We start from the raw sequence: 25,160 nt of genomic DNA, 5'->3' as shown, positions 1-25,160 counted from the left end.
GTGCAATTCTGGTCAACACGTCATATTAAATATGTCACTGCACTGAATGGGGTGCGGACGTGAATCAGCAGGCTGTTGCTTGCTTGCTTTTAAGATATGAAGAGAGGTTCGTTTTTCTTCTCTCCCAAGAACAGAGATGACTGAGGGGTGATCTGATCGAGGTGCACAAGATTATGATAGGTATAGACAGGGCGGATAGGGATCACCTGTTCCCCTCACGAGAAGGGTCAGTCACGAGGGGACATTGCATTATTCTGTGATTCTGTTACAGATCAGATCTTGGAGGTGTTGCTGCCGTATTCCCAGGCGGCGGAGTTCCAATTCTTAGAGCAAAAGCTTCCATCGAATCGGGGTTCTCAATAGGAACAAAGAGGAGGTCTGGGATGTTAGAATCTGCTGAGCACTGATTCACTTTTATTCATTGTTGTGTCCTAGAATAAACACGTGGATTGTAGCTGTCCATTAATACAAAAATAGAGTTCGGAAGTTTCTGGCCAGTAAGTTCACAATGTCCACCATACATCACTCATCATCCTCAGCTGCAACACATCTGGTCCACATTTCCTCAGCAGAGAGCACAGTTTGACAGCAGAGAACACAGTCCCACAGCAGAGAGCACATTTCCACAGGAGAGATCGCAGTTTCCCAGCGGAGTGCCCAGTTCACAGCAGAGATCATATTAGACAGCAGAGAGCAGTGACACAGCAGAGATCTCGGTTCCACGGTAGAAATCACAGTTCAGCGGGGGTGAATATATTTAAATATCGGAAAGCAGTTTACTTAACGTCAGGGAAGACATTTCAATAACAGAGCGAAGTTGCAGAGAACACAGTTACACAAGAGGGAAAGAGGCTAGATTTTAGGAGGGAACACTTTCGATTCTCCTTTGCGTGTGTGTTAACCTGTGTCAGGTGACAGTGTCCTGCTGCTGTGTGTATTCCATTGTTGGTGAGTGACAGAGAGGAATTGTGCCGCCAGGGTGCGCTGTCGTGAACATGTTCTCCTGATGAACAACATTGCGGAAGTGAAGTATTGTGTCCTTTCAACGCAATACCAACCGAGAGCAGAGTGGCGCAGCGGAAGCGTGCTGGGCCCATAACCCAGAGGTCGATGGATCGAAACCATTCTCTGCTAGTTATTTTTTTACTTTCCGATACAGTAGAAAGAAACATTCAGCTGCTCTCCTCAGGTCTGTCTGGTCTGACATTTCTTTACAGGACACGTTTTTTTTTACTCGGCTTCTCCCTTCCAGCAAACACTTAATATTTCCAATCAATGTCTGAAATGATTCACACAGGGACACACGCTGTAAATGTTGCAAACACCCACAATCTCAGGCTTTCCATGACTGCACAATGCTCAGCACCATTGACAACTCCTCTTAATGAAACAGTCCATGTACAAATGCACCAATCCTGGACAATATCCAGGCTTGGGCTGAAAAGTTCCAGGAAAAGACCATTCCCGTACCAGCCTCCCCGAACAGGCGCCGGAATGTGGCGACTAGGGGCTTTTCACAGTAACTTATTTTGAAGCCTACTTGCGACAATAAGTGGTTTTCATATTTTCATATTTCACAACAAGTACGAATCTAACCATCACCCCTTCACATTCACTGGAATTACCATCACTGAAACCCTACTACCAACATCTTACTGATTGCCATTGGCCAGGAACTGAACTGTTCATATAAATACTGTAGCTGCAAGGCAGGTCAAAGACTCGGACTCCTGTGACGAGTCACTCACTCCCTGGCTCCCCAAACCCTGTCGACGCGGCATAAATCAGGAATGTAATGGAATAATTTCCATTTCCTTTAATAGTTGCAATTTCAACAACACTGAATAAGTTTGACACCATCTAGGACAAGGTATCCCGCTTGATCGGCATCCCATCTGTAAACACTCACTCGCTCCACCACTGATGCAGATTGGCAGCGTGTATTCCAGCTACAGGATTCACTACAGGAAGTCACCAAGGCTCCTTTGGCAACACCTTCCAAACCCACATCCACCACCATCTAGAGAGGGACAAGGGCGGCCGACACAGAGCGACACCACGACCTGTAGGCTCTCCTCCAGCCACTCACCATCCTGTTTTGGAAATATATCGCTGTTACTTCACTGTAGCTGGATAAATTATTTCGTTGATACAATGTATCTGTCTCTGTGTATATCTGTGTGTGTGCACATATGTGTTTATTTATATGTATGTGTATTTGAGAATATGTGTGAATGTTTATGTGCCTGTGTGTATATACCTGTGTGTGTGGGTGTGTACAACTGTGTGCATATAATCTGTGTGGCTCTGTATACTGTGTATACACGGGTATATATATAGCTGTGTGTGTGTATACCTGTGTGTGTATGTTTGAGTGTACGTGTGTGTGTAACTCTGTGTGTATAATATGTGTGGGCCGGTATACTGTGTGTGTATCTGAGTGTATACCTGTGTATATCTGTGTGTGTGTATACCTGTGTGTGTATGTGCGAGCAGTCTTCCGTTTGTATGTCATTAATTATTGTTTCCTCTCTGAGAGTCTTTTAACCATTTCTAAATCTCTCAGAGGTACAATTGTTGAGTCTGTTGCTTTTTGTGACTGCTATTGATGAGTGAGTACAGTGCCTTTCAGCATCTTACTCTCAACAACTGTTTGAGAATTATCCTGAATCTGTCATGCTCCAGGACTCAGTGTGAGGATGGATCTTACTCTCAACAACTGTTTGAGAATTATCCTGAATCTGTCATGCTCCAGGACTCAGTGTGAGGATGGATTTTACTCTCAACAACTGTTTGAGGATTATCCTGTACTTGTCAGGCTCTGTGACTCAATGTGAGGATGCGATTCAGGATGTGACCTTTTAATGTCAAGGTCAGTTTATAAGTTTGCATTCATTCCACGTAAATTTCCAGCACAGAAAGAGACCATTGCTGTGGGATGTTTCAAGCAAACAATGTGTGATAGTTTTGGACCAGCATTTAATATCAGAACACAATTGTGAAAGATAATGTAACCTTCAATCTGATACTGGATTGCTCTGGAAGTTTAAATCAGGTTGTTTACATTGATTTGATCTGTGATACTCAGTCTCATTCAGAGTCAGAATTCTGACATGAATATAAAATGGACCACAGTCTGGAATTGCTGCAGTGTCTTCCATCTGGAAGGGAGTGAGTGAGGATTTGGGAATAGTTTCCAAGTTAAAGCTCAGTTCTCAAGTCATCGAAATTATATTGTATCTTTTATTTTCATAAATTAGTTGAGTTTTAAACGAGAATCAGAGTTTGTATCTTTGTCGCTTTCAGCATATCCCAATCTGAGAATGCACCTGATATTTGGGTTTGCATCTAATGTGTTTGTGAGGACACACTCTGGGGATTAGTACAGCTACCCCCGATGTGAGTGATGTGACTCGTATTTAACTCGAATCTCAGAGTACATTATTAAGGTTAATTGTGTAATTCTTAACCGGAAACCAGTTTTCTCTGATATTGATTATTTCACTAAGCCTGCTCCATTGTGGAACTGATACAGTGATGATGAGAGTGGGTGAGAATTTGCACTGGGATTTATGGGGCCTCCTGTCAGTGGCTACTGAGTTAGGGCTGACATGGACACAGCGTCTGTCTCTCCTGCTGTTTGATTGATGGGTTGAAAATGTGTCTCTGGAACTATTTCTGCTGCCTGAGACTGTGGAACTGATGACCTGTCTGTGTCTCTGTGCTCTGTCAGTGACAATGTCCGGACTGTGTGTGAGGAGCTGGCGACACTCTTCCCTGTAACTTGTGTGGAGCAGACGTCACATTTATTCATGTTCAGAATATTCTGGTATTTGTCTGTGGAAACAATTTATATTTAAAAACTTAAGTGCAGTCAACAATTAACCAATCACAGGCCAGGGAGAAGAATCTTGAGGTTTTGATTGGCTGATATTTTCAAATTCGAAACTCCCGCCAATTTCAGTGCAGGAAAATCACAAATAACGGAACGGCTCAATGTTCAGGAAACTATTTGAATCTCACACTTTGTGATCTGTTTATTGGATTTTCCCTCCCAGAATCCTGGCTCTATTTTAGGAACAGTTTGAATTTGTCAGTCTCTTATCAGTAACCGGCGGTAATAAGACCCCGTTCAGCAATTTAAAACGGAGCAAATCTCAGCTCACCGCAAAAGCAGAAACATAGAGATTACCAACCAACTCCTTCACACAGGCTACACAGGGACAGAGAGAAAGGGCTGATTTCTGAGCCTCTCTCCTGAAAGCGGCCGGGATGTTACACTGGGAAGTGTGGAGAGAATCCCCGACTCTATCCCGCCGGTGGAACAGGCAGCTTTGTGTCCGGAGAATAGGGAGGGCCGGGGAGAGGCAGATCTTAAAGCGCTGCAATGGACACAGGTCCTGTGTGTGCTCAAATCTCGCTGATTCCGTCCCCTGGGAAAACTGCGGAATAAACACATCAGCCCGAAAATAACCTCTTCATTCCCGCCTTTACTCTGTTCCGGGATCGGGAACCAGGTCACCCGAGAGAAAAAAAAAACAATTTTTTTGTGAATTTAACTCACCAATTGTTAAACTCTGAATATAGTTATCATTACATTTAAATAATTCCCTCCTGAAATTGTGCGTCTCCTCATTGTCCGTCACAAATACCAGACTGGGTTTAAAATCCGCTCTCAATTCAGTTCGAGTGTCTCTTCTGTGTGAAACTGTCTGTGACGGGCGGGTATGAAGCCACATTCACAACATTCTGGAACGGGACAAATCTCTATCCTCCACAAAGAGATTTCTCATGAAGTCAATGCGGGAAAAGATGGTGCAGCTTTTTCATAGAGATTGTGGGTGGCTCTTAAAAGAGCCGTTGTGTTTGGGGTGGTTTTCAGTCCATTGTGCAGTTTTACTTGGAGCTGGTGTACTTGGTCACCGCCTTTGTCCCTTCCGACACGGCGTGCTTGGCCAGTTCCCCGGGCAGCAGCAGGCGCACGGCGGTCTGGATCTCCCGGGAGCTGATGGTGCTGCGCTTGTTGTAATGGGCCAGGCGGGAAGCCTCACCCGCGATACGCTCGAAAATATCGTTGACGAACGAGTTCATGATGCTCATGGCCTTGGAGGAGATGCCGGTGTCGGGGTGAACCTGCTTCATCACTTTGTAGATGTAGATGGAGTAACTCTCCTTCCTCGACCTTCGCCGCTTCTTGCCGCCCTTTACTGCCGGTTTCTTAATGACTTTCTTGGCTCCCTTCTTGGCAGCTGCTTTCGATGTTGGTTTCTTCTCGTCAGCCATCTTCAGTTTCACCCAGAAATAAAGCAAACCCCTTCCGAGCGCTGATTAAATAGACAGAGCCTCACATCTATGCTAATGAGGAATGGGGAAAGGAATGATTGTGATTGGACAATGTGAAAATGAGGACAGCCAGTTATGTTCTGTTTATTTGGTTGGGTATGTAAACAGAGCAGTCAGATTTAAGATTTTCCACCAATCAGAAACGGCCTTACAACAAACAGGAAATGCATTTCAGAAAGAATGTCTCCATTCCCAGTTTGTCAGTGTGGAAAGATTTACTGGAAACTGTCATCTGGCTGTCGGTGAGACTGTGCGGGAATGTGGGATTCCTTAAGGAACTGGGAGTGTCTTGTAATATGAAAATGAAAAAAGTGAAAATCGCTTATTGTCACGAGTAGGCTTCAAATGACGTTACTGTGAAAATCCCCTAGTCACCACATTCCAGCGCCTGTCCGGGGAGGCTGTTACGGGAATCAAACCATGCTGCTCGCCCGCTTGGTCAGCTTTCAAAGCCAGTGGTTTAGCCCTGTGCTTATATGTGAGAGTGTGGGATTTACTCACTCACTGATAGTGTGTCAGTGTGAGATTTACTCACTCTCTGATACAATGTGCGAGTGTGAGATATACTCACTCACTGATACAGTGTGCGAGTGTGAGATATACTCACTCACTGATAGTGTATCAGTGTGAGATTTACTCTCTCTGATACAGTCTGAATGTAAGATTTACTCACTCTCTGATAAGTGTGTGTGTGTGGGATTTAATCACTATCTGACACGGAGTGTGGTATTTACTCTGATAGAGTGTCTGGGTGTGGATGTACTTCCTCTCTGATAAGTGTGTGCGTGGGATTTACTCTGATACATTGTGTGAGTGTGGGATTTACTCACTCTCTGATACAGTGTGTGAGTGTGGGATTTACTCACTCTCTGATACAGTGTGTGAGTGTGGGATTTACTCACTCTCTGATACAGTGTGTGAGTGTGGGATTTACTCACTCTCTGATACAGTGTGTGTGTGTGGGATTTACTCACTCTCTGATAGTGTGTGATTGTGGGATTTACTGACTCTGATACAGTTTGAGAGTGTGGGATTTACTCTCTCTGAAAGTGTGTGTGTGGGATTTGCTCACTCTTTGATAAAGTGTGTGATTTACTCACTCTCATACAGTGTGGGATTTACTCACTCTCTGATACAGTGTGTGAGTGTGGGATTTACTCACTCTCTGATACAGTGTGTGAGTGTGGGATTTACTCACTCTCTGATACAGTGTGTGAGTGTGGGATTTACTCACTCTCTGATACAGTGTGTTAGTGTGGGATGTACTCACTCTCTAATGCAGTGTGTGAGTGTGGGATGTACTCACTCTTTGATGCAGTGTGAGTGTGGGATTTACTCACTCTCTGATACAGTGTGTGTGGGATTTACTCATCTCTGATACAGTGTGTGAGTGTGGGATTTACTCACTCTCTGATAGTGTATGTGTGTGGGATTTACTCACTCTCTGATACAGTGTGTGAGTGTGGGATTTACTCACTCTCTGATACAGTGTGTGAGTGTGGGATTTACTCACTCTCTGATACAGTGTGTGAGTGTGGGATTTACTCACTCTTTGATGAAGTGTGAGTGCGGTATTTACTCACTCTCTGATACATTGTTAGTGTGAGTATTACTCCTGTGCGGCCTAACCAATGTTTTACTCAGTTCCAGCATAACTTGCCTTTTCTTAAACTCTGTGCCTTGGCTAACAGAGACAAGGGTACCATCGGCCCAGGGTTTTCAAGCTCAGGGTCGTGACCTGTGGGTGGATCTCGTCAAGGTTTCAGGAGGATGACGGTGATCCAGATCGCGGGAGGAATGGCCAGTGGTCACGACGAGAGTTTACAAATGCCGATCATGATGGCCGTGTGAAATTTCAGCCATTCCCCGCATGCCGGCCTTGTCATGTAGTGCACAGGCCCAGAGCCGAGCAAGGTGGACTGGCTCCTCCTGATGTCAGCGCGCTGTCCCAGAGCCCAGCAAGGTGGACTGGCTCCTCCTGATGTCAGCGCGCTGTCCCACGCCAGTTTGTTTCAGAAAATTCTGTAGACCTCCCACTGGAAGCGGTGGCAGAGAGCAGGTCACATGCACCTCCCCGCACGCTGACGTCACGTGTTCTGCGTGCGTGACAGATTCCTCCATTTTGCTGCTGCCAGCAGTGCGGGTGTGAACTCCAGGGCCTCTGGTGAACAACCCATGAAGAAGCTGAAAACAGGAACAAAGCAGCACAAAGGTGATTATTTGAGGGGTGTGTTTATAAATTGTGCCACTGCAATCAGGATTCAAAGTTCATGTGTGTTACACGCAGGGAAATTACTGGCAAATTAAAGTTTAAAACCTTCAAAATGTCAAAGCCATTTGAAGATTAAGCATGGCGAGTTAGAGGACAAACCTCCACAGTGAACACTGACACAAAATACTCATTTCGAAACACTCCGGTTCCACACATAAGTTTCCACTGTGCTCTGTGATGGGCCCTACTCTGTCCCGAATTATTATTTTACCCTGAATGTATTTGTAAACCAAATTCATTTTACCCGCCTGTATCCTTTCATATCCCCTTTTTGCTCTCTGCATTTCTGTTTTAAGTTCCCTCTGGCATATTCTGTATACCTGTCGTGCTTCTCCTCTTTTGAATCCTCGATATCTCCCACAAGCCTCCCCTTTTCTACTTATCTAACGCTGTATATCCCTCAATATCCATGGTTGACTGGATTTGTTGATCCCACCCTTTTCTTGATTGGAACATGTTGAGCCTGTACTCTCCCTAGTTCCTTGTTGAATGTGTCCCACTGTTCTGTCACAGATTTATCTAAAGGTGTTTACTCCCTGTCCACTCTGGCCAAATCATATCTGATCGTATTAAAATCAGCCTTCCTCCAGTTGAGAACTTTGATCTCAGGCCCACCCATCTCCTTTTTCAGAACCATCTTGTACTTAATGAATTATGATCACTGTCTGCAAAATGCTCCCCCAACGATACTTCAACCACTTGCCCAGCTTCGTTAATCAAAATGAAGTCCAAGACACCCCCCCCCCCCCACCCCCCGCCCCCCGCCCCTTGTCTGTCCTTCCGTGGACTGGCTTAAAAAGTTCACATGGATGCATTTTCAGAATTCCGCTCCCTCTAAACCTTTCACACTATGACTACCCCAGTTCATATTGGGGAAGTTGGAATCCCCCCCCTGTTCCCACTATCACATCCCTATTACTTTACGACTTCTCGGAAATTAGCCTGAACATTTGCTCTTCTATTTCTTTGGGATAGTTCGGTGGCCTATGGAACACTCCAGCAATGTGATTGCTCCATTTTGGTTTTTAAGTTCTACCCATTTGGCTTCAGTTGAAGAGCTTTCTAAGATGCCATCTCTCCCTCCTGATGTAATTCATTCCTTGATCAAAATTGCGACACCCTCTCCTCTTTTCCCTCCTGCCCTATCTCCCCTGGAGATCCTGTTGAGCTCCCATCCTTCCCCTCTCCCAACCGTGATTCAGTGACAGAAAATACATCATAACCGCATGTTCTCACTTCATCTGCCTTGTTCGTCAGACTCGCAATCTCGCTGTGATATATACCGCATACTGACTGTTTACAATTCAGTTAGCTGTTTGTGTGTGTGGGAGTTTTATCCTCAATGTCCCTGTGATATATAATGCATATTTTACTGCTTCCTGCCCAGTTACTGGTGTGTCAGAGTGCACAGAGGTGCACTCTCTCACACTTACATTCTCACACATACGCACTCTTTCACACACACACGCATGCTTACTCTCTCACTCACATGCGCTTTCTCTCTCTCTCTCTCACACACACTCTCTCACATCCCAGTAACTGAGCAGCAGACACTAATATATGCATTATATATCAGAGAGGCAGTGAGGGGAAAACTGACACCCATACACACACACACACACACACACACACACACACATTTGCTCTCGCACTCACACACTCTCACACACACACATTTGCTCTCGCACTCATACACTCTCACACACATTCTCTCACACACTCTCTCTCACACACACAGACATGTTCACTCACACACTCTCTCTCTCACACACACACACTGACAGTAAGCAGTAAAATACGTGTGATGTCTCAAAGAGAGACAGTGAGGGTAATACACACTTCACACACATTCAAGCCGATTCTCTCCCACTCTCACACACACGAACACACAGTTACTCATCAATATCTGATCAGTTAGCCGTAAAATATGCGTTATAGATCATAGAGTGACATTGAAAATAAAACACACGAACACACACTCACATTCTCTCACTCTGTCTCTCTCACACACACCAGTCACTGAGCAGTCAGCAGTTCAATATGCATTGTAGGCTGCACAGGGACAGTGAAGTTAAAACATACACTCACCACTCTCACCCTTCAGTAACTGAGCAGTAAGCAGTAAAATGTTATCTCTGATAGAAAGACAGTGAGGAAATACATGTGTGAGAGAGACAGAGCCTGAGTGTGCGTGAGAGAGGCTGAGTGTGTGTGAGAGAGCCTGAGTGTGTGTGCGTGAGAGCCTGAGTGTGTGTTAGAGAGCCTGAGTGTGTGTGAGAGAGCCCGAGTGTGAGAGAGAGCCTGAGTGTGTGTGAGAGCCTGAATGTGTGTGAGAGAGCCTGAGTGTGTGAGAGAGCCTGAGTGTGTGTGAGAGAGCCTGAGTGTGTGTGTGAGAGAGCCTGAGTGTGTGTGTGAGAGAGCCTGAGTGTGTGTGTGAGAGAGCGTGAGTGTGTGTGTGAGAGAGCCTGTGTGTGTGTGAGAGAGCCTGAGTGTGTGTGAGAGAGCCTGAGTGTGTGTGAGAGAGCCTGAGTGTGTGTGAGAGAGCCTGAGTGTGTGTTTGGGTTTCTCTGATAGAAAGACAGTGAGGAAATACATGTGTGAGAGAGACAGAGCCTTAGTGTGCGTGAGAGAGGCTGAGTGTGTGTGAGAGAGCCTGAGTGTGCGTGAAAGAGGCTGAGTGTGTGTTAGAGAGCCTGAGTGTGTGTGTGAGAGAGCCTGAGTTTGTGTGTGAGAGCCTGAGTGTGTGTGAGAGAGAGCTTGAATGTGTTTGAGAGAGCCTGAGTGTGTGTGTGAGAGAGCCTGAGTGTGTGTGTGAGAGAGCCTGAGTTTGTGTGTGAGAGCCTGAGTGTGTGTGAGAGAGCCTGAGTGTGTGTGAGAGAGCCAGAGTGTGTGTGAGAGAGAGCCTGAATGTGTGTGAAAGAGCCTGAGTGTGTGTGTGAGAGAGCCTGAGTGTGTGTGAGAGAGCCTGAGTGTGTGTGTTAGAGAGCCTGAGTGTGTGTGAGAGAGCCTGAGTGTGTGTGAGGGAGCCTGAGTGTGTGTGAGAGAGCCTGAGTGTGTGTGAGAGAGCCTGAGTGTGGGTGAGAGAGCCTGAGTGTGTGTGAGAGAGAGCCTGAGGTGTGTGTGGGAGAGACCTGAGTGTGTGTGTGAGAGAGCCTGAGTGTGTGTGTGAGAGAGCCTGAGTGTGTGTGTGAGAGAGCCTGAGTGTGTGTTGAGAGCGCTGAGTGTGTGTGGAGAGAGCCTGGTGTGTGTGGTGAGAGAGCCTGAGTTGTGTGTGAGAGAGCCCTGAGTGGTGTGTGAGAGAGCCTGAGTGTGTGTGTGAGAGAGCCTGAGGTGTGTGTGAGAGAGCCTGAGTGTGTGTGTGAGAGAGCCTGAGTGTGTGTGTGAGAGAGCCTGAGTGTGTGTGTGAGAGAGCCTGAGTGTGTGTGTGAGAGAGCCTGAGTGTGTGTGTGAGAGAGCCTGAGTGTGTGTGAGAGAGCCTGAGTGTGTGTGTGAGAGAGCCTGAGTGTGTGTGTGAGAGAGCCTGAGTGTGTGTGTGAGAGAGCCTGAGTGTGTGTGTGAGAGAGCCTGAGTGTGTGTGTGAGAGAGAGCGCCTGTGTGTGTGAGAGCCTGAGTGTGTGAGAGAGAGCCTGAGTGTGTGTGGAGAGCCTGAGTGTGTGTGAGAGAGCCTGAGTGTGTGTGAGAGAGCCTGAGTGTGTGTGAGAGAGCCTGAGTGTGTGTGAGAGAGCCTGAGTGTGTGTGAGAGAGCCTGAGTGTGTGTGAGAGAGCCTGAGTGTGTGTGAGAGAGCCTGAGTGTGTGTGAGAGAGCCTGAGTGTGTGTGAGAGAGCCTGAGTGGTGTGGAGAGAGCCTGAGTGTGTGTGAGAGAGCCTGAGTGTGTGTGAGAGAGCCTGAGTGTGGTGAGAGAGCCTGAGTGTGTGTGAGAGAGCCTGAGTGTGTGTGAGAGAGCCTGAGTGTGTGTGAGAGAGCCTGAGTGTGTTTTGAGAGCCTGAGTGTGTGTGACAGAGCCTGAGTGTGTGTTAGAGAGCCTGAGTGTGTGTGAGAGAGCCTGAGTGTGTGTTAGCAGCAGGGTGGCACCCTGCTGATGGGCAGCAGTGTGGCACAGCGCCAGAGACCCGTGTTTGATTCCGACCTCAGGCGACTGTCTGTGCGGAGTTTGTACATTCTTCCCGCGTCTGTTTGGGTTTCCTTCAGGTGCTCCAGTTTCCTCCCACAGTCCAAAAAATGTGCAAGTCAGGTGGAATTGATATGCTCAACTATCCCTTGGTGGGGTTGCAAGGAGAAGGTGGGAGATTGGTCTTAGGTAGCATGCTCATTCAGAGGGTCAATGCAGACTTGATGGGTTGAATGGCCTCCTTCTGCAATGTCGGGTTTCTATGAGAGAGTGTGTGAGAGAGAGAGAGAGTGTCTGTGTGTTTGCGCATATTTTACCCTCACTGTTTCTCTGCAATATATAACAAATATTTTACTGCTTACTTCTCAGTAAAATGTGAGACAGTGTTTGAGAGACGGCGTGAGTGTGTGCTTTACCCTCACTTGTCTCTCTATGATGTATAACACATATTTTACAGCTTACTGCTCAGTTACTGCTGTGTGACTGTCTGAGTGAGAGATTGAGTGAGAGAGTGAATTCATGTTTTACCCTCACTGTATCTCTGTGGTATATCTACCATATTTAATTGATTACTGCTCAGTGACTGGTGTGTGTGAGAGGGAGGGAGAGTGTGTGTGTGAGAGAGAGGGAGAGTGTATGAGAGAGTGAGTGTGTATTAACCTCACAGTCTCTCTCTGATATATAATTAATATTTTATTGATTACTGCTCAGTTATTGATTTGTGAGTGTGTGTGGGAGAGACAGTGCTTGGGTTTCCGTGAGAGGGTGTATGAGAGACAGATTGTGAGTGAGTGTGTATAAACCTCACTGTTTCTCTGTGCTATGTAGGACATATAATTTACTGCTCAATACTCAGTTATTGCTGTGAGAGTGAGTGTGTGTGTCACCCTTATACTCTGTGACATAAAATGCATATTCAGTGCTTCCTACTAAGGTACTTGTGAGTGAGCACGTGCATGTAAAATGTGAGTATATTTTACCCTCACTGTCTCTCTGTGATAGATAATGTATATTTACTGTATACTGTGAGAGAGAATGTGTGAGTCTGTTTTACCCTCACTGTCTGTATATGATATATGTCATATTTTACTGCCTCCTGTGCAGTTGTTGGTGTCTGAATGTGTGAGAGTGTGTGTTTTCCACTGTAGCTGTCTGTATCTGTTATGGGTCAAGAGTTCGAGAAAAATCAGTTTGATTCTGTAACTCTCTGCCTCTGTTCTGTGTGCTTGCTTTCTAAGCTGTCTATCTCTGTTATGGGATTCTGCATTTAATCTCTATCTGTTCACCTCTCTGAAGTGCGTGATTTTATTGTATTTTCTGCACTTGTCAATATCTGTTTTGTGAGTTAATGGTGAACATTCTGTTCAGTATTGATCTTCCATTCTTACTTTTACTGATGACATTGATATGTCAAATGATCTATTTCCATGTACTGCACTGTTATATCTGAGATTGTGCACAATATTTGGATTGGAATTTAATATTTTGTTTTGGGAGGTGTCTTGATAGAAGTTTATGATTAATTTGGCACTTTACAATCATCTGTACTATCCAACCTTTTACTTGTACCAAAGGTTCACAACTTGTGAGATGAAAGGATGGCCTTACAATCTGATAATTGTCCTTTGAGAACTATTTAAATGTATCATTTTTCTGTTAATGCCTTATTCAAGTGCTTTGCTTCTGATATATTTTAAATGAAGAAAGTTACAAAATAGTGCAAATGGATCCTTGCACATTGATTGCTGAATCTATAGCCTAATTAATACTATACTGATTACTTAACAGATGAAACGCTGTTGTCGCAACAAGTTGATCCAACATTCCATGAGAGAGTAGGGGTGAATTGTGGAAAATTATCCCACCTGTCCTCTCGTGTATCTGTAAATAATATTTACATTTTCTCCAGAGTTCCAGATTTACTTGAATTTCTTCAATTGGATAATGAGGACTGTTGGATTGGACATGTTTACCTGGGAGTTGAGCTCAATGTAAGTGTGACTGCTTCTGTTCTCTGTGATGGTGGAGCTGATGTTGTGTCTGTGTCTCTGCAATGTTGGATTAATATTGTACTTACTGTCAGTTAGAAGGAGACGGCGGCACATTCATGTTGCTGAGGAATCATCATCTTGGAACTCATCTCTTCATCTGTTGAACGAGGGGGAAGAACACATATCTCTTGTAAATCAGGGTCCGATGAGGCCAATGATAGATCAATCAATTCTTTCAACTGATAATCAGTAAAATAAAGAAAATACTGTCCAAATCCTGCCCCAGAATCAGACAATAAGCCAGGCCCAGAAAGAGCTCTTCCTTACCCCCGCTCACTCCAATTCCCGGAACAAGATGGGGCTCCCGCTGCGCCTCTTGCAAACAGCCCCCGATTGTCCCTGAACTCCCCCCGAGTCAGTAATGATCTCTGAGCCTCTTTGCTCACACTCCCAAATGGATGAGCTGCTGCAATGAGAACGCTGTTTCCTCGCTGACCTGGGCCCTGACATTTCACTCAGTTTGAACAAAGCGTCTCCACTCACTGAGCAAAAGGAGAGTACAGTAAGAAGTCTTACAACACCAGGTTAAAGTCCAACAGGTTTGTTTCAAACACGAGCTTTCGGAGCACGGCTCCTTCTTCAGGTGAATGGAAAGGCTTGTTCCAGGAATGTTTATATAGACACAGTCAGAGATGCCCCGGAATGCGAGCACCTGCAGGCAATCAAATCATCAAAGATGCAGAGAGAGAGGTAACTCCAGGTTAAAGAGGTGTGAATTGTCCCAAGCCAGTTCAGTCGGTAGGCCTCTGCAAGTCCAGGCTTGTTGGTGGGGGCCGAATGTAATGCGACATGAATCCCAGATCCCGGTTGAGTCCGCATTCATGCGTGCGGAACTTAGCTATAAGTTTTTGCTCAGCAATTTTGCGTTGTCGCGTCTCCTGAAGGCCTCCTTGTAGAATGCTGACCCGGAGATCAGAGGCTGAATGTCCTTGACTGCTGAAGTGTTCCCCAACTGGAAGGGAACAGTCCTGCCTGTTGATAGTCGCACAATGCCCGTTTATTCGTTGTCGCAGTGTCTGCATGGTCTCGCCTTCCAGTTGGGGAACACTTCAGCAGTCAAGGACATTCAGCCTCTGATCTCCGGGTCAGCATTCTACAAGGAGGCCTTCAGGAGACGCGACAACGCAAAATTGCTGAGCAAAAACTTATAGCTAAGTTCCGCACGCATGAATGCGGACTCAACCGGGATCTGGGATTCATGTCGCATTACATTCGGCCCCCACCAACAAGCCTGGACTTGCAGAGGCCTACCGACTGAACTGGCTTGGGACAATTCACACCTCTTTAACCTGGAGTTACCTCTCTCTCTGCATCTTTGATGATTTGATTGCCTGCAGGTGCTCGCATTCCGGGGCATCTCTGACTGTGTCTATATAAACATTTCTGGAACAAGCCTTTCCATTCACCTGAAGAAGGAGCCGTGCTCCGAAAGCTCGTGTTTGAAACAAACCTGTTGGACTTTAACCTGGTGTTGTAAGACTTCTTACTGTGCTCACCCCAGTCCAACGCCGGCATCTCCACATCAAAAGGAGAGTGTGTGGGGGAGGGGATGCGCATGCGCTCTCAATCGCAGAATGACGAACGGCAGGGGTGGGGCTACCCCGGACATGCGCAGATCCCCGCACCAATTCCGCATTGAGAATCAATGGGAATATTCCCCATTTCACTGTCATTACATTTGGAGCAAAACCTCCGATAGAGCCCGTGTTGGGGGGACTGTGTGTGTGTGGGTGCAAGTGGCCCTGCGCTCCAGGGCTCAACCAATCACATTTGTAGCTGTGTGTTTGTCCCAATCAGATATTCAATCTGCAGCCATTGCCTGCAGCTTGTTTGTTATTACACTGCCATTCAGCCCCTCAAACTCACACTTTCTGCAAACTTATATTTCACTGACTGAATTCATTTTTCATAGAAGCATACAATATATTTTCAAAAATATACTACATTTATAAAATCCCTTGAAACAAACATTGTCAAACATTTCAAATTGTCATCACAATAATATCGTATCGTACAATAATATTTACATTTTCTCCAGAGGTCCAGATTTACTTGAATTTCTTCCATTGGAGAATGAGAACATTACACACATTTCAATATTCACATTACAATTCTTCTCAAAATATTTACATCGGTCATGTTCCACCCTGTGAAGCTTCAATAATTTTAAACATTTAGTGTTAATCACATCGGCCGCGGGGTTTTACACAGTTACCAGCCCCTCTTTAGTGTTAATCATACAGACCGGGAGGTTTTACTCAAGTTACCAGCCCCTCTTCAGTGTTAATCACACAGACTGGGTATTTTTCCACAGTTACCAGCCCCTCTAGAGTGTTCATCATACAGACCATAAGGCACAGGTGCAGAATTAGGCCACTCGGCCCATCGGGTCTACTCCGCCATCCAATCATGGCTGATATTTTCTCATCCCCATTCTCCTGCTTTCTCCCCATAACCCCCGAGCCCCTTATTAATCAAGACTCTATCTATCTCGGTCTTAAAAACACTCCGTGATTTGGCATCCACAAATTCACCACCCTCTGGCTGAAGAGGTTCCTCCTCATCTCTGTTTTAAATGATTGCCCCTTTAGTCTGAGGTGATGGATGTTGTCCTCTGGTTCTTGTTTTTCCTCCAAGTGGAGACATCCTCTCCATGTCCACTCTATTCAGACCTCGCAGTATCCTGGAAGTTTCAATAAGATCCCCCCTCGTTCTTCTAAACTCCAACGAGTACAGACCCAGAGTTCCCAAACGTTCTTCACATGACAAGTGCTTCATTCCAGGGATCAATCTTGTGAACCTCCTTGGGGGGGTTTACAAAGTTACCAGATCCTTTTTAGTATTAATCAGCGGCTGGTTCGGCACAGGGCTAAAGAGCTGGCTTTTAAAGCAGACCAAGGCAGGCCAACAGCACGGTTCAATTCCGTATCAGCCTCCCCAAACAGGTGCTGGAATGTAGTGACCGGGGCTTTTCACAGTAACTTCATTTGAAGCCTACTTGTGACTTTCATTTTCATTCATCGCACACCCCGGTCTGTTTAATATCTGTATAATATCTGTTTAATATCTTTAACAGAGAACATACAGTTCAGAAGGAGGCCATTCGGCCCACTGAGTCTGCATCGACCCCCTGAAGCTCTCACTTCAACCTTATCCCCTTAACCCAATAACCTCTCCTAACATTTTTGAGCTCTAAGGGCAATTTAGCATAGCAATCCAGCTGCGTTGCCTGTCTTTAGACTGTGGCAGGAAACCGGAGCACCCAGAGGAAACCCACGCAGACACGGGGAGAATATGCAGACCCTGCACAGTCAGTGACCCAGCGGGGAATCGAGCCTGGGACCCTGGCGCTGCGCCTAGGTACTTTACTCAGTTACCAGCCCCTCTCGGGCAGCACGGTAGCATTGTGGTTCGCACAATTGCTTCACAGCTCCAGGATCCCAGGTTTGATTCCCGGCTTGGGTCACTGTCTGTGCAGTACCACATCTTTCTGGTAGTGTGGTGACCTGAACTGTGATCTCCAGATGAACTTGATGATGGCTCGGGTGACTGCTGCGCACAGGACTGGGTAATGGGCCAGACCTGTGCCACGTCTAGCAACACGGAGATCCTTCCCATATAATTACTACAGTGCAGAAGGAGGCCATTCAGTCCATCGAGTCTACAGCAACTCTCTCAAAGAGCAAACCTACCCAGGCCCAATCCCTCGCAACTCCACCTATCATCCACACCTTTAGACACAAACGGTTAATTTAGCACAGCCAATCCACCTAACCTGCGAATCTTTACCGTGTGAGGAAACCCACAGACACACAGAATGTCAGGGTCAGAGTGAACCCGGGTCCCTGGCGCTGTGAGGCAGTAGTGATGACCACTGTGCAGCCCATCATGTTGCTGATTGTGAACACGGCCCACCGGGAACTGCAGTCCAGCCCGGGAGGAGCGAGACTTGGCCTTGGCCCGAACTTTACCGCCGGTCTTTCCTCTTCCAGACATTGTCACAATCTCACAAACACTTTCACACAGAATGAGGAAAACCGCCCACATTCACTTCTCTTATAGCTTCAGGAGGAATGGCGGTGCACACATTGCTGATTGGTTATCTGAACAACATTGTGGTGCCGGCTACAAAGTGACCAATCAGATATAGAACAAAGAACATAGAACATAGAACAGTACAGCACAGAACAGGCCCTTCGGCCCTCGATGTTGTGCCGAGCAATGATCACCCTACTCAAACCCACGTATCCAACCTGTACCCGTAACCCAACAACCCCCCCTTAACCTAATTTTTTTTTTTTTTAGGACACTACGGGCAATTTAGCATGGCCAATCCACCTAACCCGCACACCTTTGGACTGTGGGACGAAACCAGAGCACCCGTAGGAAACCCACGCACACAGGGGGGAGGACGTGCAGACTCCACACAGACAGTGACCCAGCCGGGAATCGAACCTGGGACCCTGGAGCTGTGAAGCATTGATGCTAACCACTATGCTACCCTGCTGCCCCAGATATCTGTTTGAAGCACCAATCAGGAGAACCCACGGTGCTGAGGGCGGAAAGTTTGGGCGGCAAATGTTCAGATTCCAACCGAATATTTATTTCAAATCTTAAATGGGTGCGAAAATATAAAACAGATAAAATTGAATAAAAAATGTGACTAAATCATTTGAGTATAAGATTGTTGGATTCTCTCTATTTCCCGCGTCTAGTTTCCCATTATCTGTCAGTTTCTGATTTTGTCTCTGTAACTGACAACAAACCCAAAATAAATTAAACCAAAATAATGCGGAGGCTGCAAATGTGAATTGAAGAGAAATTGCTGGATCAACTCAGCGTGTCTGGGAGCATCTGAGGCGAGAAACGTTTAGGATCTGTAGAAGGGGAACTGTCGCCACAGGTTTAATCTGGCTGTTGTTTAAAATGCTCTCAGCCGCCGACAGTGTCTAATTCACAGCCATCTGCAAATATAGTAACATTTATTCATATTGTAGATTACTGCCGCTTTCTCGGTGTTAAAAGTGGAGTGATCAGTTTGGAGCTAGTGTCACTATTGAAATGGAGATTACCCACACCACCGGGGTGCTCTCGATCATTGAGTGTGAACATGAACATAAATGGAAAGGGAGTAATTTGTAAGGCTGAACACAAATGCTACAGGAGGTATTGGAGTTCTGTTCTCTCTCCAAATCCAGCAACAGCGGCCGAGTATGAAGCGGTCACCGAGCATCACTAAATGATGGAACTTTATAAACAACGTACAAAGATCGACATGACGATAACTTGGCATTATACAGGATGTTGTTTTAGTGAAACGCTATTAAAACGGATCTGGTTAATCATCATAGAAATGAACCCATAATTTAAAATATGATGGTTTGACTGCTTCACAGAAGTTGTGGGTGGCTCTTAAAAGAGCCGTTGTATTTAGGGTGGTTTTCAGTCCATTGTGCAGTTTTACTTGGAGCTGGTGTACTTGGTGACCGCCTTTGTCCCTTCCGACACGGCGTGCTTGGCCAGTTCCCCGGGCAGCAGCAGGCGCACGGCGGTCTGGATCTCCCGGGAGCTGATGGTGTGGCGCTTGTTGTAATGGGCCAGGCGGGAAGCCTCACCCGCGATACGCTCGAAAATATCGCTGACGAACGAGTTCATGATGCTCATGGCCTTGGAGGAGATGCCGGTGTCGGGGTGAACCTGCTTCATCACTTTGTAGATGTAGATGGAGTAACTCTCCTTCCTCGACTTTCGCCGCTTCTTGCCGCCCTTTCCTGCCGGTTTCTTAATGACTTTCTTGGCTCCTTTCTTGGAAGCTGTTTTCGATGTTGGTTTCTTCTCGTCAGCCATCTTCAGTTTCACCCAGAAATAAAGCAAACCCCTTCCGAGCGCTGATTAAATAGACAGAGCCTCACATCTATGCTAATGAGGAATGGGGAAAGGAATGATTGTGATTGGACATTGTGAAAATGAGGACAGCCAGTTATGTTCTGTTTATTTGATTGGATATGTGAACAGACAAATTAGATTTAGGATTTTCCACCAATAATCAACCTCATATTACAATCATATTACAAACAAGAAATACATTTGAGAGAGAATGTCTCCAGTCCCAGTTTGTTAGTGGGTAAAGATTCACCGGGAAATGTCACCTGGCTGTCGGTGAGAGGGACCCTTCGCCACAGAGCGTCTGTGCGGGAGTGTGGGATTCCTTCAGGAACTGGGAGTGTCTTGTGATATGTGGGTGTGTGAGATTTACTCACTCCGATACAATGTGTCTGTGGGATTTACTCACTCTCTGATACAATGTGTCTGTGGGATTTACTCACTCTCTGATACAGTGTGAGAGTGTGGGATTTACTCACTCTCTGATACAGTGTGTGAATGTGGGATTTACTCACTCTCTGATACAATGTGAGAGTGTGCGATTTACTCACTCTCTGATACAATGTGTCTGTGGGATTTACTCACTCTCTGATACAGTGTGAGTGTGGGATTTACTCACTCTCTGATACAGTGTGTGAGTGTGGGATTTACTCACTCTCTGATACAGTGTGTGAATGTGGGATTTACTCACTCTCTGATGCAGTGCGTGCGCGTGAGATTTACTCACTCTCTAATACAGTGTGAGCGTGGGATTTACTCACTATCTGATACAGTGTGTGAGTGTGGGATTTACTCACTCTCTGATACAGTGTGTGAGTGTGGGATTTACTCACTCTCTGATACAGTGTGTGAGTGTGGGATTTACTCACTCTCTGATACAATGTGTCTGTGGGATTTACTCACTCTCTGATACAGTGTGAGTGTGGGATTTACTCACTCTCTGATACAGTGTGTGAGTGTGAGATTTACTCACTCTCTGATGCAGTGCGTGCGTGTGAGATTTACTCACTCTCTGATGCAGTGCGTGCGCGTGAGATTTACTCACTCTCTGATACAGTGTGAGCGTGGGATTTACTCACTATCTGATACAGTGTGAGTGTGGGATTTACTGTAGCTCCAATAGTGTGAGAATGTGGTATTTACTCACTCTGATTATCTGAATAACATTGTGGAGCCGGCTACAAAGTGACCAATCAGAAACTGTTACCACGGATTTTTCCAATTTGGATTTGAATCGAGTTTAATCTAGCTGCTGTTTAAAATGCTATCAATCGCAGACAATGTTTAATTTGCAGCCAGCTTCAAAATATTATAATAAAGATCCATATTGTAGACTAGTGCTAAAAGTGGAGTGAGCTGTTTGGAGCTAGTGTCAGTATTGAAATGGAGTTTCCCCACAGCACTACTGTGCTCTCAACGTAAATCGGAAGGGAATTACCTTCGAATCCTGAACACCGAGCGGGCACTAAATGACGGGGCTTATTATCAAGGCACAAAGATTCACTGGGCTATAACTGGACATCACCCAGGATGTTACGTTCCTGTAAAACCGTATTTGAATGGACTTGGCTAGTCATAATCGAAATAAACTAAATAGTTTAAAGTATGATGGTTTGGCTGTTTTCAAGAAGTTGTGGGTGGCTTATTAAAAGAGCCATTGGGTTTTGGAGGAGTTTGAGAACAGTTTTACTTGGAGCTGGTGTACTTGGTCACCGCCTTTGTCCCTTCCGACACGGCGTGCTTGGCCAGTTCCCCGGGCAGCAGCAGGCGCACGACGGTCTGGATCTCCCGGGAGCTGATGGTTTGGCGCTTGGTGTAATGGGCCAGGCGGGAAGCCTCACCCGCGATACACTAGAAAATATCGTTGACGAACGAATTCATGATGCTCATGGACTTGGAGGAGATGCCGGTGTCGGGGTGAACCTGCTTCATCACTTTGTAGATGTAGATGGAGTAACTCTCCTTCCTCAACCTTCGCCGCTTCTTGCCGCCCTTTACTGCCGGTTTCTTAATGACTTTCTTGGCTCCCTTCTTGGTAGCTGGAGATTTTTTATCCTAAACAATGGTGAGAACAAACTGCAGACACACAATAACTGAGAATTGCCAGACAACTGCTCTTTTATAGACTAACTCTATATAGACTCTATATATTAACTCTTTATAGAACAACAACTATGAAACAGAACAGCCGGCGGCCTTGTTCATTGTGGACGGAGACTTCAACAAAGCCAACCTCAAGAGTGTACTGCCAAAATTCCACCAGCACATCTCCTGTCCCACCAGGGGCGACAACATTCTTGACCACTGCTACTCAAAAATCAAGGGCGCCTACCGTTCCATCCCCCGACCGCACTTTGGGAAATCAGACCATAAGACTGTGCTCCTTCTCCCGGCTTACAAGCAGAAACTCAAGCGGGAGAATCCAGCTAAGAAGGTTGTGCAGTGCTGGTCTGAGGAGACAGAAGAGCTCTGACGTGACTGCTTGGAGACAGTAGACTGGTCCATATTTAAGAACTCAGCGACTAACTTAAATGAGTATGTCACCACCGTCACAGACTTCATCAGCAAATGTGTGGACTATTGCCTGCCAAAGAAAGCAGTACGAACTTTCCCCAACCGGAAACCATGGATCAACCGCAAGATTGACTCCCTACTGAAGGACAGATCTGAGGCGTTCAAGGCAGACGACGCTGTCCTATACAAGAAATCCAGGTACGACCTCCGCAAAGCCATCCGAGATGCCAAGAGAGAATATCAAACTAAGCTAGAGTCACAGATAGACCCTCGGCGGTTGTGGCAAGGACTAAACAACCGGGGGAAAGTGATAAAGACCGGAGCAGGCAAGAAACCTTTAGTGAAGAAAGCAGCAGCCAAGAAATCTCCCAAGAAACCCGCAGCCAAGAAAACTGCCAAGAAACCCGCAGCCAAGAAATCTCCCAAGAAAGCAGCAGCCAAGAAGGCGGCAGCTCCCAAAAAGAGGGCGAAGAAAGCAGCCCCGAAGAAAAGTTTTCCTGTGAAAAAGATCAAGGGCGGAATAAAGCAGACCAAATCGAGGGCCAATCCCAAAGCGAAATCAGCAAAGGCTAAGAAACCAGCAAAGAAGTGAAAGAACGCGAGCAAATTGTAAACCTCTGAACCCAAAGGCTCTTCTCAGAGCCACCCACATCTCTCCGGAAAGAGCTGATCCCCCGACCAATGAATCCCTGTCCCGGTGCTGGGAGCAGATTTCAGATAGAAATGTCAATCCAGTATTGCCGCTCACTCGCTGACATGCTCTGCACCGGGCTTCTCCCCCCACTCTGCACTAAAACACAGGGAAGTTGCTGCATCTTCCTAACCGGTGAACAGTCACAGTTTGTGTTAGTTTCATTATTCACAGATTCAGTGGGGAGTTTGTAAAATAGTTAACATGGCGGAGAAATCTCGCCTCACAACTCAAACACTTTATATCAGCTGTAAGGGATGTTAGTAAAATTCCCAACCTGTCTGGGAGAGGAGTTGTGTGGGGATGGAATCGGAGCTGGGGTTGAAATGGGAGCAGATAGGTCGGCTGGTTCTAGAAAGGAGTGGACTGAGGCCGGAATATTACTGACATGCCTGGATTTAATAGATCCGCGTTACTAACTAGCTGCTATATGATGTTGCAGTTTGTACGTGTTCAGCGCGCTCTGTTAACTTCTGTTTGGAATATAAAATGTGGGTTGGACCAGGCAGGAGGCGGAGCTGGATGGTCAAAGACATTTCACTGCTCTGTCTGTCACTCAGTCTGCTCCCCGCCTCTCTCTCTTTCTCAGTCAGGTCGGGGCGGGCTGTATAATAAAGGAAAGTGCAGCAGCTCGTCTCTCATTCAGCAGCGATTTGACTGAAGAAGCATCATGTCTGGCAGAGGGAAAGGAGGCAAAGGACTGGGCAAAGGCGGAGCAAAGCGGCACCGCAAAGTGCTTCGTGATAACATCCAGGGCATCACCAAACCAGCAATCCGCCGCCTGGCTCGCCGTGGCGGGGTCAAGCGCATCTCGGGTTTGATCTATGAGGAGACTCGCGGGGTGCTGAAGGTTTTCCTGGAGAATGTGATCAGGGACGCGGTCACCTACACTGAACACGCCAAGCGCAAGACGGTCACCGCCATGGATGTGGTTTACGCTCTCAAACGCCAGGGCCGCACACTCTATGGATTCGGCGGCTGAGAAACTCCATTTAGCAATGTAACAAAACCCAAAGGCTCTTTTAAGAGCCGCCCAAACCCTCACATTGAGAGCACTGACCTAAGAATGGCAGCAGAATAACGCATCGAGATGGTTTCGCGCGATTGTAGAGGCAAAATTTCGCATTATAATAGGAAATGTTTCCTGTCATTGATTTCTCTTTTCACGGCGATATGAACGTGCTGCAGAGTTAAACACAAAACCTTTCTCCGCATTCAGCCCTGTAACTGCACAGAGTGAGAGCGGGAAAGAATTATGAAACCCCGCACACCCCATTGCACATAAATGGACAGTTTCAGAAAGCCAGCCCGCTAGAAACTGCCGCCCTCCGGTAAATACCAACAACACCGGGGAAAGCTCATTCCAGCCTGAAGCCTCAGGGAAATTCTCACAAACACTGCAATAAGCGGACCCAGAACAGGTCGCCCTTTTTCAGATAAAGTGAGTGGCTCTGAAAAGAGCCTTTGGGTTATTAGATGAGAGAATGGTCGCTTCACTTCTTGCCGGAGCTGGCACTGGTTTTCTTGGGTAGCAGCACGGCCTGGATATTAGGCAGCACCCCACCCTGAGCGATGGTCACCCCTCCCAGCAGCTTGTTGAGCTCCTCGTCGTTGCGGACGGCCAGCTGCAGGTGTCTGGGGATGATGCGGCTCTTCTTGTTGTCCCGGGCCGCGTTGCCGGCCAGCTCGAGGATTTCAGCGGTCAGATACTCGAGCACAGCAGCCAGATAGACCGGGGCTCCGGCACCCACACGCTGGGCATAGTTACCGTTTCTCAGGTGCCTGTGAACACGGCCCACCGGGAACTGCAGTCCAGCCCGGGAGGAGCGAGACTTGGCCTTGGCCCGAGCTTTACCGCTGGTCTTTCCTCTTCCAGACATTGTCACAATCTCACAAACACTTTCACACAGAATGAGGGAACCCGCCCACATTCACTTCTCTTATAGCTTCAGGAGGAATGGCGGTGCACACATTGCTGATTGGTTATCTGAACAACATTGTGGAGCCGGCAACAAAGTGACCAATCAGATATCTGTTTGAAGCACCAATCAGGAGAACCCACGGTGCTGAGGGCGGAAAGTTTGGGCGCCAAGTGTTCAGATTCCAACCGAATATTTATTTCAAATCTTAAATGGGCGCCCAAATAAAATTGAATAAAAAATGTGACTAAATCATTTGAGTATGAGATTGTTGGATTCTCTCTCTTTCCCGCGTCTAGTTTCCCATTATCTGTTAGTTTCTGATTTTGTCTCTGTAACTGACAACAAACCCAAAATAAATTAAACCAAAATAATGCT

General features: G+C 46.5%; 4 protein-coding genes and 1 non-coding gene across 8 annotated transcripts in view; 2 read left to right on the top strand and 3 right to left on the bottom strand.

Moving 5' to 3' along the window:
• Positions 1–957: 957 nt before the first annotated feature.
• LOC119957746 (late histone H2B.L4-like) overlaps positions 958–25,160 on the bottom strand; it is a 62,721-nt gene continuing 38,518 nt past the window's right edge. For 2 of the 4 annotated variants that reach the window (XM_038785831.1, XM_038785832.1), the window contains 2 exons: positions 13,802–13,872; positions 4,842–5,355 (listed from right to left, as the gene is read on the bottom strand). In XM_038785831.1, the coding sequence (XP_038641759.1) occupies positions 4,897–5,283 (387 nt within the window). In that variant the 5' untranslated portion in view covers positions 5,284–5,355; positions 13,802–13,872 and the 3' untranslated portion in view covers positions 4,842–4,896. Of the gene's footprint in view, positions 2,094–4,841; positions 5,356–6,796; positions 7,528–13,801; positions 13,873–25,160 lie in introns of those variants that run through there. The other 2 variants (XR_005458901.1, XR_005458900.1) reach the window with 2 other exon arrangements.
• Positions 1,063–1,134, top strand: trnam-cau. The gene has a single exon. It is a non-coding gene; the product is annotated as a tRNA-Met (tRNA).
• Positions 19,215–19,779, bottom strand: LOC119957740 (histone H2B-like). Its single transcript, XM_038785821.1, has one exon. It carries the CDS (start codon positions 19,620–19,622, stop codon positions 19,236–19,238), a length of 387 nt encoding a protein of 128 aa, XP_038641749.1. The 5' UTR covers positions 19,623–19,779; the 3' UTR covers positions 19,215–19,235.
• LOC119957765 (histone H4) lies at positions 23,380–23,904 on the top strand. Its single transcript, XM_038785856.1, has one exon. The coding sequence runs from the start codon at positions 23,534–23,536 to the stop codon at positions 23,843–23,845; it is 312 nt and encodes a 103-aa protein (XP_038641784.1). The 5' UTR covers positions 23,380–23,533; the 3' UTR covers positions 23,846–23,904.
• Positions 24,357–24,958, bottom strand: LOC119957736 (late histone H2A.L3-like). The gene has a single exon (XM_038785818.1). The coding sequence runs from the start codon at positions 24,792–24,794 to the stop codon at positions 24,357–24,359; it is 438 nt and encodes a 145-aa protein (XP_038641746.1). The 5' UTR covers positions 24,795–24,958.

The sequence above is a fragment of the Scyliorhinus canicula genome, chromosome 27 (assembly GCF_902713615.1).
Source record: "Scyliorhinus canicula chromosome 27, sScyCan1.1, whole genome shotgun sequence".
Classification (NCBI taxonomy): domain Eukaryota; kingdom Metazoa; phylum Chordata; class Chondrichthyes; order Carcharhiniformes; family Scyliorhinidae; genus Scyliorhinus; species Scyliorhinus canicula.
The sequence above is the reverse complement of the archived record's forward strand: the minus strand, read 5'-3'. Positions and strand labels throughout refer to the sequence as shown.

Coding starts and splice junctions, on each gene's coding strand:
- LOC119957765 (XM_038785856.1), top strand. CDS start 23,534: ATGTCTGGCAGAGGGAAAGGAGGCAAAGGACTGGGCAAAGGCGGAGCA.
- LOC119957736 (XM_038785818.1), bottom strand. CDS start 24,794: ATGTGGGCGGGTTCCCTCATTCTGTGTGAAAGTGTTTGTGAGATTGTG.
- LOC119957740 (XM_038785821.1), bottom strand. CDS start 19,622: ATGGCTGACGAGAAGAAACCAACATCGAAAACAGCTTCCAAGAAAGGA.